Source organism: Lampetra fluviatilis, chromosome 2, assembly GCF_964198595.1.
Source record: "Lampetra fluviatilis chromosome 2, kcLamFluv1.1, whole genome shotgun sequence".
NCBI classification, from domain to species: Eukaryota; Metazoa; Chordata; class Hyperoartia; order Petromyzontiformes; family Petromyzontidae; genus Lampetra; species Lampetra fluviatilis.
Genome location: NC_136276.1, coordinates 80,970 through 94,984, shown reverse-complemented (window position 1 = coordinate 94,984; position 14,015 = coordinate 80,970). Strand labels below are relative to the sequence as shown.

Sequence of the window (14,015 nt, the reverse complement as noted above, 5' to 3'; positions counted from 1 at the left end):
ACAGTTGGCTACGTACAGTGCGAAAGAAGTTGAACATACATACAGACATAATAACCTTCATGATAGCATTGCACTATACGAATGGCGCGAATACCAAATGTAATAAATACAGATATAGTTTTGTTTTAATGACTGCTATCTTCTGAGCTGTTTGGTGTCTTGCAGCCGCCGTGCAGTGAAGCTCAGCATGACCAAGGTATCTCACGTAGACTTGCCAGCCAGAGAGATGGTGTCATATGCCAAGGAAACACAGACCCCTGTCACAGCTCAGCAAACAGATGGTAAGGATATTATGAGGGAATGGCTTTTTTCCACCCCGACTGCAATGTAGCGTTGTACAGGAAAATCTTTCCAGACACGGGGGTTACGTTGCTAGGAAATATCACGTTGGGCAACATTGCGTTAGACAAATAATATACCTGATGGGAAAAATAGGGTTGCATTCCTGGACCCGAAATTATCACCCCTTTTTTGTTTAACTAACTCTTTATAATTCCCGCCAACTATTATTGTACTAATGGATGTTGAGTAGCTCCATTTATTGTGTGTGTGTACACTTTTTCAATTTCACAAAATCCCCGTCTCCATTATTCTTCCCGCACCACTTGCGCCAATCCTCGCCTATAACTTGAACGTTTGTGATTCGCCATCTAGGCATCCGTGTAACTGACGTCCTTAATGTGTGGACGGCAAGACGCATGTGGCAATGTGTGTGATCCTTTGCAAAAAAAACATATACACAAATAATATTTATACAAAAACATACGTGGTAAATAAATCATTCTCACAGTCGATTAATCCACATGCTTAGTACCTTCCAACGGATGCATTCTCACTTCTCGCAAGCCAAACAACTATCTTAGCAATGTCAAGCCACGTGCAACGGAAACATCACCCGCATGTTCCGGAAAACAGCTCTCATTAAGTAAACCATGTGTAGCCAAAACACGCTTTAGATAAAACTGCGTTTTGCGAGGTTTTCCTGTATAATAAGTCTCAGTGAGAGCTTGCTTAAATGAGCATTAAGACAGTGCTTACCTCCTATTTACATTTCTGTTAACTTAATCCCACATATTCTTTGGTTCTTTCGGTAAAGTCACGTAGGTATGAAATAAAATACATCACGATGTTTCGATTGCAACACAAGCAATCATCATCAGGTGGGAAAACCACAGCAATATATTTTTTTTTGCTGAAGTGTATTTTTTCTTGCTGTGGTTTTCCCACCTGATGATGATTGCTTGTGTTGCAATCGAAGCGTCGTGATTTATTTTATTTTATACCCACGTGACTTCACCGAAAGAGTATGGATTCCTGCAGTCACGAAAGCTTCAGAACTAGATTTAATCCCACATATCAAAAATCAAGGTACGGCCCCTGCAGGCTTGCGGTGTAGAGTCCATCTACTCCCTTACGTACTGACCCGCTCACTCAAAGACAAAGATCCCCCCTATAGCCTTAATAGACTGTTGGGGCAAGTGCTGTTAGCGAGCACCTATGAAGGCCGGTGGATGGCCTGCCTTTTTCTCCCCAGTGGTGATGTTTACACACTGCACCAGATACTCATTTGAGGCTCAGTTGACCTAGGGGAAGTCCAGGACCAGTTCAGATATTCATCACTGGTGTTGACCCACTCATATTTGTGGTGTCTGGCCCATCTACGTGGAATTTTCTGCTGATCACTTTTGGTATGTATGGATGTATGTTGAACTTCTTTTGCACCGTACGTAGCCAACCATCTTGAGTTGACTCAAGACTGAAATGTTCAGTAAAGCTCACAAAGCATAACCATATAGCCTTCATGATATCCTTTGCACTGTAAGAATGGTGCAAATACCAAATATTTTATTTATTTACAGGCTTGAGCAAGTTACTGTGAATATTCCACATTCCTATAGTGGGGGCGAGTCTATCCTAAGGGCAGCAATTGTTGATCATTCTCACAAAGTGGTTCCTATTTTAATGTCCCCAGTGGAATGATGGGCTGAAGCAATTTAAGAATCTGGGTTTTCTTTTCTTTTCCATGCAAATACCTTTATCTTCCTGGAATGTATTCTATATTCCTGGATTCTGTCACTTGAAACTCAGTTTCAAGGGAAATTTACCCTAATTAATAAATTTGGCTGTGAGATTGTTCCACTTGCCACTGATCTGAGACAATGGTGCACTAAACACTTGTATGAGTGAACATTTGGCTGTCTGGTGGAGGAGGGTCTTACAACATCAATTTAGTCAAATCATTACATAACCTAATCCAATAATAATATCTATTATGAATGATAATATTGCTGCAAAAACCTATGTGTGAAGTTAATATGACGCTTTTATGATTGTTTTTGTTTTAGACGTCAATGAGGAAGACGATGACATAATACAGCCGAAGCCAGCTGTTGATGCTGATGTGGAAAAACAAGAAGGAAAAGAAAGTGGTGAAGATGGTAAGTCATGGACGTGTGCACATCATGAACCAAGCAGCTTCTCTTTGACCAGATAGAGGGGGATAAAAATGCATGGCACGGGCTAGAGTAGATATGGACTGATGTGGTACAGCGAAATAATGGAGCTGAATGGACTTTCTGATGACTGGTACCAGCAGTGTTAGATTGGCCTCTGTGGAGGAAGCTCGTTAAAGATGCTACTGGACAACGAGCAGAGTGTTGGGTGGCTAAAACTCTGCAAATTAGCACAGTGGGTTACACAGGTGGTGCAATCATCTCAGTCCGCCAACCCATTATACCTATCTCGTCTATCTTGTATGTATGTTGCTAATCTTGTGACCTGTCAGCAAGCCTTCCACACTCAATGTTATTGCCTCAAAACGCACCTGGCTTGGCACAAGCACTGTGGTGATGTCACTGCCACTTATAGACAAATGGCGGCTGTTGTTGATATATGTGTAAGAGACACCTAGAAGTACTCCCCACCACTTATACATAAAACAGCAGAAGGGCCAAGAAAGGGGTTTCCGACACTGGAGAAGATGCGAATCAATCGGGCCCGGCTGGCAGCAGGTAAGGTTGAGAGCCCTGATTAGCCGCTCCGACTGCCATTCCGGAATGAGTAAAGGACCAGGGGATTGGCCAGGGAATTCAAAAGGACAAGAGTTAAACATAGGAACGGGAAATAAAGACGTTCAGATGTCGAAAAATAGGTGAAAAGTGAAAGAGGTAAACTTGTGTGGAGTTTAGGGGGGATTCTAGAAGGTTCAAGAAGAGAGTGATTTAATGGTGCATGGCATGATCACGGGGCTGTCACGGGGATTGGAAAGGGAGATACGTGTGGTGGAACGAAGTGTGGAAGAGTGCACGTGTGGGGTAAAGACTGCTGAATAATAAAGTACCTCTCAAGGAAATGATGTATGGACCTCTATAACACACGTGTGCATGGTTACGTGTGAGTGTCCATGTCTGTATGGTTGTGTGTGAGTGTGCACATGTATGTGCGACAGGGATGTCCTCTTGCTCCCACATTATTTAACATCTATTTTGACCATGTAGTTCGTGAAGCCTTCAATAGCTGTACCGGAGGAATTTCCATCTGGTACTGATACAATGGGAGGCTGATCGATGCCCGGATATGGTCAAGGGATGGCTCCCTATTGCTCAACCACGTTATGTATGCCGATGATCTAGTTATTGCTGCTCACTCAGAGGAGGAGTTGGAGGCGCTGCTGCTGAACCTGGAGCTTGCCACGAAGAGGTGGGGCCTTATCATCAGCCCCACCAAAACTAAGCACCTGCCTGGGTATTTTGTACCATCGGACACTCCACCCCCACAACTCCCAATTGGTGATGTGGCAGTTGTGCAGAGAGTGGAGAGTTTCCCATACCTGGGCAGTGTGCTCATGACCGGCTCCAGTTTGACAGCAGAGGTCTCACTCCGAATCAGTCGAGCAGCATTATCTTTTCATCGGTTGCGTAACGCTGCTGTGTGGAAGATACCTGGTCTCTCGCTCCGCACGAAGCTTCAGGTGTTCTCGGCCACAGTCATTCTCTCCCTTCTCTATGCTTGCAAAACGTGGACCCCCCTAATGGAGAATCTTCGCTGGTTAGAAACATTTAGGCTGGCTTGCCTACGATCCATCCTGGGTTTAACCAGGCTGGATTGTGTGAGGAGCTCACAAATCCTTGAAAGATCTGGACAAAGTCCCATCAGTGAGCTCCTCCTGCAAGTGAGGTTCTGTTGGCTGGTCATGTAGCTCACCTGCGCAGCTACTGCATGCCCAAGCAGCTTGAGAAGATATGAACTGATATGGTACAGAAGGATGTGGAGCTGATTAGACTTGGCGATGACTTTTATTTGCAGTGTCAAGATCGGCCTTTGTGCAAGAGGTTTGTGAAGGACGCTGCTGGAGAGTTGGAAGCAGTCGCCCTCCAGCCATAATGAAGGGGAGAGGAGCGATGCTCATAACATTCAGCAGAGTACCGGGCGGCTTACAACGTAGGGAATTGGCACAGTGAGGAGCACAGTTTGTGCATCTGCCAGTCATCTCAGTCAAACCATGGCATCTAGTTCTGTTCTGTAACCTCCTGCCAGCGGGCCTTAGACACTTCACGTGTCCTCAAAGTGCACCTAGCAAGGCACAAGCGCCGTGGTGACGTAACTGCCATTTCGTGGTAAACAGCGGTTATTATTGCATACGTGTTTTTACGTGTTTGCAATGTATGTGTCAATTGACACCAATGACACCCTAGTAAATGAGATTTTCTGTCAAAGTAGTTTGCAGGTGAAATACTTTAATTAGAACGAATGTGCGACTTGCAGTACATCCATGCGAGCTCACAGAAGAGGAGAAGGAACAGGTGCTTCACTCCGATGACTTCCTCAACTTCTTTGACCGAACGTCACGTATCATGGAGCGTGCCCTGGCTGAACATCAGGACATATTCTTTGACTACAGTGGCCGTGATAACGAAGAAATGGATGGGTAATATCTAAATTCATATTTTTTAAAACACCATTTTTTATCATCATAAGTGGAATCTTGAGACTGTTTGCTTGTCTGTTTCTGACACCTGTGTTTTGCTTAGATTCATATATGTAGTATACGTTTACATTTAATGAAAATTGCAAGTATATAAAGTGTTGTTGACTAACTGGCCATGGCTCAGTGCTATAGTGAGCAGCTCTAAATTTGAAGGTTCTTAGTTTGAATCCTGCCTGGTGTGGATTGACTTGCCTGATTGCACTCATGCTAGTGTAGCGATGTCGATGGGCTGTGTACACTTACCTGCAGGGGCAGTTAGGGTCCAGCAGGGGCAATCGTTATATCTAGCCCGAAAGCAGGAGGGGGCTGCGGGGTGTCCTGGGATCCCCCGGAGCCCCCTGTGGAACTCTCTGGAAGTTAGGCGGAGCTAGAGCTGAAGCAACGGTGCTGGGTATAAAAGCCGGACCCCGGGAAGGGTCCGGGGCCAGTCCAAGACAGAAGCCAGAAGACTGGCTAGCTAGTACCCTGGGACCCCAAGCCCCGCTGCCCTTGTAAGGGCCGGGACTCTGTGTGGCCCAATGGTGAGACCCTGGGAACCCCCGGCCCGACGTCCTTGTAAGGGCCGGGTCCAAGTGGGCCAGTGGTCGGAACCCGCACCCTGGCTAGATCTGGTTAGTGTAGCCTCCCTTAGGGCACCCATAGCCGGGGACCGAGAGCTGTAGCCCCGTGACAGGGCACGTTAGCCCAGAGGCAGTACTTCCCCAGGCAGTAGTCACAGGGGCCGTTGCCCTGTGTGAGACTTGGACTGTGTACTGCCGAGTATTTGTATTGAATAAAGTGTCGCCTCCAAAGATCCGTCTCCGACGTCACTAGAACCCACTACACTGGTATTGGGTACATTTCCAAATGAAGTTAAACAGAATCTCCAACACGATTTCGACTTAATTCAACATCAATTATCACTAAGATTGCTCCTAAATCCTAAAAAAACGAATATCATGCTCTTTTCTTCAAATAAAAATCCAGTTTCATTCTCCACCTATGACGGATATTAGAACCAATATCATTAAACAAACGGAGTGCTTGAAATAAATATTTATACTGATTGATTCCAAAATTACATTCCCACCCCATATTGATCACATCTAAAAGAAAATAAAACGAAAAATTGTTTTATATCGAAACAAATATTGTTTTCCCATTCGAATGCGCCTGTAAATTGTTGAAGCTATCATTCTACCACTTTTGAACGACTGTGATGCTGCTTACAGATCAGCTAATGAATCACTAAACAAACAAAACCGCTTTATCATTCTAGTCTTTGGGAGTGAGGGGGGGAGGGAGAAAGGGAGCCCTTATCCTAAAAGTATAAAGTATATAATAAAATAATAATAAATAAAACATAATAAAATACAATTCTCACGACGTTTAGGCCACAACAGGTCTGTTCTGAAGAACAGGTCTGTTCTTCACCTGAGGACGGCTGCTTGCGTTGTGGCCAAAACGTCGTGAGAATTGTATTTTATTATGTTTTATTTCTATTATTTTATTATTTCCCTTCTACGTGACTTTACCGAAAGAACCAATAAGATGAATCCCTGCAGTCACGAAAGCTTTAAATCGAAAAGTATATAAGAATATGCAAATCCATATTTTATGCATTAAGCGAAGTTCCCTGAGTTCTGTTCACTGGAATAGTGTTCTAATGTGTTCCGGAACGTATCGTGGGCCACTCATGAAAACCAGATGTAATATAAGTACTAAAATATAGTTTTAAATCGAGTGTATGGCGTGGTGTGCACTGCTACACTGGGACTCTTGTGTGTGTGTAGGGAAGTATCGGCAGGTGCCAAGCTCTCCTTGAACAGGCAGTTCTACGATGAACGTTGGTCCAAACGTCGAGTGATCACCAGCCTGGACTGGTCTGCCCAGGTTTGTGGTGCTGTGTTAATACTTAGGTTGTCAAACAGTAACCGATAAACCAGTCACCGTTTTCAGGATGGATTAACGGTTCCAAATTTCAGGAGCCAGTAATCATTCCCAAGTGAAATTTTAGTAATGCACACACCAAGTGGCTCGCGTGAATATTAAAACGGCACAGCGGCAGGCCTAAGTCACGGCGTAGTATATTTGCCCTCGTTTATCACAAATCTTTTTTTGTGTCGAGGACAGATATACAGTCTCCAAATTGAATCTGATTGTGTTGTGTTATATGATCCCACAGTACCCCGAGTTGCTCGTTGCAACCTATAATAACAATGAAGATAGTCCCCATGAGCCTGATGGAGTGGCCTTGGTTTGGAACACAAAATTCAAGAAAACTACTCCTGAGTATGTCTTCCATTGCCAGGTGAGTGAAAAGTGTTGTCTGTGTAGATTGTAGTCCAAGCTACCTCACCAATGCCTTAAAACATTATTACTGCTATAGAGAGCACATTAGGCTGAAGTTGAAATCCAGCTGTCATCTCGGTTGGAGCACCCAGTGTTTACATCGCTGCACTTGATAGAATTTAGAGTGAATCAACCAGGGTTATTGATGACCCAGAACTCACTGATTGACTCCGATCACCACTCACCAGCAGTCGGTCAGTCACCTTATTACGCTTCCATTGCTACTACTATTGTTAATGTTCCCAAGTCTTCAATATGGGTGGAGGAATTAATGAGTGCAGAATTAACATTGAGAAATGCAATGTGCCTGTCTGTTTGAGTGCAGTCAGCTGTGATGTCTGCAAGCTTTGCTCGTTTTCATCCAAATCTGGTGGTTGGTGGCACCTACTCGGGTCAGATTGTGCTTTGGGACAATCGAAGCAATCGCATGACGCCTGTACAGAGGACCCCCCTGTCAGCAGCAGCACATACGGTAAGCCGTAAGACCGTTTTGAATCTAGGGTCTGGCACCTTTTCCACTTTAGACCAAACCTGGATATTTTTCTCATTCAGCCTAGGTCTATCAAATGAGAGCGTATACTGTAATACAGTTTAACAATACCACCAGATCACAATAAAAAATAATTTCTGCCACCCAAACACAGGTGGCAACCTTACTTGACCAATTTAACCCTTTCTCTCATTTCTATTTTCAGAATTGTTTTATTTTTTATATTTTTGCTTTTGTCATTTTCATGATGCTGGTCACCATTGCAATTCGGACAATCCCAGAGTGAATTGCGAGTTGTTTTTATGGACCTACCCACGTGTGTTGTGTCTGCTGCAGTCTAGTGACAACATGTGAAAAACACAAATATTGCACAAAAGGACTGATTGGTTGACTCGGCCAATCATCGCTTCTTCCAGGGTGGCTAAAACAACGACAACGTTGTGGAGAAGATCAATAGTGGAGATTTACCACCGCCATAGTAATGTGGAATTTCCACGATCATTAGTTCAGGGCTGTAAACGGGAGATAGGCACTGCCTCAGTGCTCGTTTGAGCAGAAAATTATTTTGATGTTTTCTCTGTTCTGCTAACTCTTGTTTTGTCCTTTGGCTGTCAGCACCCAGTGTATTGCGTGAATGTGGTGGGGACACAGAACGCGCACAATCTCATCAGCGTGTCCACAGACGGACGAATGTGTTCCTGGAGTCTGGACATGTTGTCCCAGCCACAGGTACTTCAAACATAGCCACGCATTTGTAACCCGTGCTCACGGTGTCTCATCCTTCTGGCCGTATACCTCGCCAAGAACAAAGGGTGGTTATTGTTAAGTGAATTTGTCAAATTTCGGCAGTACTCGTGCATTGTATTCTTGCTGCTGCTCGGCGTCCCTGTTACTCGTTCGCCACCACGCATACACGGAGCCTCCAGGTGATTTTGAAGAACCACAATGGTGCCCGTTTATTCACACTGACTCCCCATCACGTGGGAACACCAACATGCCAGCACACTAACACGCCGACTCACCAACACTTCGGCACACTGACACCCCAGCACACGTATACGCTAGCACACTAAGATACCAGCACATCAAGACGGCGACTCACAGGCACTCCGGCACACCAGCACACTGACACTCTGGCACAAGAACACGCCGACTCACCGATACACCACCACACTAACACATGGCACACTAACACATGGCACACTAACACATGGCACACTAACACATGGCACACTGACACTCCGGCAGACTGACACGCTGGCAGACTGACACGCTGGCACACCAGCAGGACCTGCAACGCAACCATCCCAGGCCCTGACTCGGCCCAGGCAGTAGAACACCTTCGCAAAGCGCTTCTTGTGCTCTGACGTGGCAGTCCCGAGACTACCGACTTGCATCTGGAGGAAGGGGCGGGGCATAATGTACCGCCCATCTGTCCTTGACCAATCATGGGCCAGCGTTACTCTTCTATTGGGCAATTCCAACACTCGTTACTGGCTGGCATCAATATACGCACAAGATATCATAACCATGACCACACCTGTTACACATATCCAGTTCTGTAACATATATTTTATGAATGTCTTTACTTTCGCCAAAGTGCACTATCAAACCACATTTATTTATTTTATTAAACAGTTGCTGAGCACAGGTACATCAAGCAGCCAAAACAAACAGCGCTATCAAAACTGTGATAAACAAGAGTTGACATACGTCTAGAATTGAGCAAGGTTATTATTCTTCTTGGTTCTTTCGGTAAAGTCTCGTAGAAGGGAAGTAATAAAATAATAAAAATAAAACAATAGAATAATTCTCACGACGTTTCGGCCACAACGCAAGCAGCCGTCCTCAGGTGAAAACCAGGTCTGTCGAGGCTGCTTGTGTTGTGGCCGAAACGTCGTGAGAATTATTTTATTATGTTTTATTTTTATTATTTTATTACTTCCCTTCTACGTGACTTTACCGAAAGAACCAAGAAGATGAATCCCTGCAGTCACGAAAGCTTTAAATCGAAATTTAAGGTTATTATTATATGAGCTCGGTGAAAAGAGACGATGGGAGGGAATTCCAGAGTGGAGCAGTGCGAGGGAAGATGGAGAAAGAAAGAGAAGTGTTGTGACCTGCAGTGTTGTGAGTGAGTGGGTGAGTGAGTGGGTGAGTGAGTGGGTGAGTGAGTGGGTGAGTGAGTGTGTTGTTGTGACCTGCAGTGTTGTGAGTGAGTGGGTGAGTGAGTGGGTGAGTGAGTGGGTGAGTGAGTGGGTGAGTGAGTGTGTTGTTGTGACCTGCAGTGTTGTGAGTGAGTGGGTGAGTGAGTGTGTTGTTGTGACCTGCAGTGTTGTGAGTGAGTCTGTTGTTGTGACCTGCAGTGTTGTGAGTGAGTGGGTGAGTGAGTGTGTTGTTGTGACCTGCAGTGTTGTGAGTGAGTCTGTTGTTGTGACCTGCAGTGTTGTGAGTGAGTGGGTGAGTGAGTGTGTTGTTGTGACCTGCAGTGTTGTGAGTGACTGTTGTTGTGACCTGCAGTGTTGTGAGTGAGTGTTGTTGTGACCTGCAGTGTTGTGAGTGAGTGTTGTTGTGACCTGCAGTGTTGTGAGTGAGTCTGTTGTAGTGACCTGCAGTGTGGTGAGTGAGTGTTGTTGTGACCTGCAGTGTGGTGAGTGAGTGTTGTTGTGACCTGCAGTGTGGTGAGTGAGTCTGTTGTTGTGACCTGCAGTGTTGTGAGTGAGTGTGTTGTTGTGACCTGCAGTGTGGTGAGTGAGTGTTGTTGTGACCTGCAGTGTTGTGAGTGAGTCTGTTGTAGTGACCTGCAATGTTGGGAGTGAGTGGGTGAGTGAGTGTGTTGTTGTGACCTGCAGTGTTGTGAGTGAGTCTGTTGTTGTGACCTGCAGTGTTGTGAGTGAGTCTGTTGTTGTGACCTGCAGTGTGGTAATTCGGTGAGTAAGTAAAGGAATGAGGAAGGGAGTGGTGGGTGAGTGAGTGTGTGTTGTGACCTGCAGTGTGGTGGTGGTGGTAGTGGTTGAATACTGTGTGGTGGATGAGACGAAATAGTCTGTGTCTGGTAGATCATCCTCAACATGGGTGGCGGAATCAACGGATGGAGCTCACGGAACAGTAAACATGCGAGTAGCGATAGAAGAGTGATCATTCATGTCATTGTGGAGAATCTAAGTAACAAAATAAATAAACAGACAATGTGCCGCCACATTCACATATGTCTTCCTCCACACCTCTGCCTTTTTTCTATTTTGTGTTGTATAATTGTACGTCGAACTCGGACCCCCTAACAGAGAGGGTGCTTGCCAATAAACATATGGCAAGCCAGACTGCTGACAAAAAATTCTCCCAGAAGAAAAGCTGTGTTGACTGATGGAATGTGTAAAAAAAATACGTGGAAGAACATACGCGAGAAGGAGGCATATCGTCTGCTGATTTGTGATTTTATTTATCTTCACAGCGACGCTAATGAGTTTTGCGTTCTGTGTGTTCGTACGTCTTGGCAACTGAGCACGTTTCCTCCATGTGGTCAAACAGGACAGCATGGAACTCGTGCACAAACAGTCCAAGTCGATCGCAGTCACCTGCATGACCTTTCCTGTCGGTGACGTCAATAACTTTGTGGTGGGCAGTGAAGAGGGTTCGGTATACACTGCCTGCAGGCATGGGAGGTGAGGTTACTGATTGTGAGTTTTATCTGTTTAAATACTTCACTCTAGAAAATCCCTTGGAATGAAATGTCTCGTTTGCACCGGTATACAAGCTGTCAATTGACATGCATAGGAAACATGCAGTTCACATCCACAAACACACGTACGTGGATACATTCGCACATACACAAAGGGAGTGTAATGGAATCTGGCATTTCCATGGTCACTGACTCAGGGCTGTAAACAGGAGATGAGCAGTGCCTCGATGCTCGCTCGAGCCGCACTGTTGTCGCTACACTCTGGCTTAAGAATGTATTTGCTACACTCTGGCTTAAGAATGTATTTGCTACACTCTGGCTTAAGAATGTATTTGGCAATGTGCATGTTCCAGCAAAGCAGGGATCAGTGAGGTGTTTGAAGGGCACCAGGGACCAGTGACTGGCATTCACAGCCACTCTGCTGCAGGACCCATTGACTTCTCTCACCTCTTTCTCACCTCTTCGTTTGACTGGACAATCAAGCTCTGGACCACGAAGGTCTGTTACCCGCCTACTCACTCTCCCACCCACTAAACTCACCCACTCATCAACTCACTCACTCACTCACCCACTTACCCACCCATTCACTTACCCATTAAAATACTCAGCCATTTACCCACCCATCAACTCAACCACTTGGTTACTTATCTATTCACTCACCTCCTAACTCTCGTTTGTTGTCCTTCCCCCGCACCTCCAATTAGCACGGTTGGCTACGTACAATGTGAAATAAGTTCAGCATACTGTACATACAACAACAAGAACAACTGCCGCTCCCCACTTAAATGGCGGTGACGTCACCACCGAGCTTGTGTCAAGTCAGGTGCACTGCAAGGCCACGTGAAGTGCCGAAAGCTCACTGACAGGAGGTCATGGGACAGACCCAGGTGCTATTGGTTATTGACTGAGGTGACTGGCAGATTTACCAGCTACAGTATGCGTTTTAATGTGCCAACTTTCAGCATTTTAACTACTCGGCGCTCAGCTCGTTGTTGTGAGCGTCTCTCCTCTGCCCTCCATTGTTGTTGGAGAGCGACTGCCTCCAACTGCCCAGTAAATAATGTGGTTGCCAGAGGACATCCCTGTTGCACAGCAAGATGATCAGAGAATGGCTCCTACTCCTGGCCATGTAGCTTTACCCGGGTCTGCCCACGGTGAAGGTGGTCTATGAGCAGAGAGTCAGGGACTCCGAAAGCACAAAGAACAACCCAGTGCCCTGGCCTATTGATGGTATCATAGGCCTTGACCAGGTCAATAAAGCAGAGATGTATATCCTGTTGGAATTCCTTGCACCTCTGCTCTCGCAGATGGACAAAGAATATGGCATTTGTGCAGGAACACCCTGGCTTGAGACCACATTGAAGCTCCGAAAGTTACTCCTCAGCATGCCTGGCAAGAAGTTAAATAATCTTTGCCAGGACCTTTCCCAGCACACTGAGGAGGGAGATACCCGTTAGTTGTTACAATCTGCGCAGGTCCCCCTTAAAGAGGGGGACTACTAGGGCGTCATTTAAATCATGCAGAAGTTGTCCTGTGGTCCATACAGTTGTGATGATGTCATGTAGGGCAGTCTGCACACAGACACCACCCTCCCTCAGCAGTTTCCTTGGGAGTTCATCCTCTGCCCGGCATTTTTCATGGTCTCAGACTCTGGATCACTGCTCGTACTTGAACAACAGATTGCACTTCAGCCAGCCACTCACAAGGGGTGGTTACATCAGCCAATATTTGAGGCACCACAGCTCCAGCAGGGGCATCCTCACCTTGCTTCATGATGTTATTTGGGCTGAGGGAAATCCCCTCCCCAAGACATCATAGAAATACTCTGCAAACCTGCAGATCTGTTCCTGGGGGTCGGAGATCGGATCACCGTTATTTGCCTTATGGATGGTGATAGATAAAGCGCTACAAGTTATTTTCTGATGGGATTAAACAGTGATTGCAGACTACTGAGGCAGATTCCATCTCCTCGGCACTCATTCTTGCAGTGCCGCACTGCTCTCCGAACCTCTGAGCCTCCTTATTCTCCAACGTTGGATGTTGTAGACGACGGGAGTGGGTTTGTCATTTTCTCTCAGCCAGCTGGAAACACCTCTTTCAGCCAGGGTCTCTGGGGAGGTCTGGGGTGGATATCCTATGCAGTCATTGCAGCTGCATGAGCCGCAATCCTGATACTCACCCATTTTCCCTCAGCATCAGGAGGGCGGAGAGATGTCAACTCCAGCTGCAAGCGATGTTGAAATTCCTAACTTGCAACTCGTCAGCTAGTTGAGACCATTCTATTGTGTATTTGAATGGGGTCAGAGGTGGGCACCCACCTCCAGAGTGGAAGAATGGCAGGTGCGTCTTGCAGATGACAAGTCAATGGTCAGTGGACAGATCAGCTCCACAGAAGGTCCTGGTGTTAAGGACATGGGCCCACATCTGCTGTTCCATCAATATATAGTCCAGCATATGTTCTAGTTTGGATGCGGCATGCATCTATTATGTGTGGATGCGCCAGTATCGGAAAAGCATGTTGGTAATGA

General features: G+C 45.9%; 1 protein-coding gene across 6 annotated transcripts in view; it reads left to right on the top strand.

Annotated features, from left to right (window-relative positions):
- LOC144938801 (cytoplasmic dynein 1 intermediate chain 1-like) overlaps positions 1-14,015 on the top strand; it is a 39,923-nt gene that overhangs the window by 19,466 nt on the left and 6,442 nt on the right. For all 6 annotated transcript variants that reach the window (XM_078866647.1, XM_078866649.1, XM_078866646.1 and 3 more), the window contains 9 exons: positions 166-281; positions 2,346-2,438; positions 4,765-4,927; positions 6,760-6,859; positions 7,152-7,277; positions 7,644-7,790; positions 8,424-8,537; positions 11,337-11,470; positions 11,841-11,985. In XM_078866647.1, the coding sequence (XP_078722773.1) occupies positions 166-281; positions 2,346-2,438; positions 4,765-4,927; positions 6,760-6,859; positions 7,152-7,277; positions 7,644-7,790; positions 8,424-8,537; positions 11,337-11,470; positions 11,841-11,985 (1,138 nt within the window). The remainder of the gene's footprint in view (positions 1-165; positions 282-2,345; positions 2,439-4,764; positions 4,928-6,759; positions 6,860-7,151; positions 7,278-7,643; positions 7,791-8,423; positions 8,538-11,336; positions 11,471-11,840; positions 11,986-14,015) is intronic.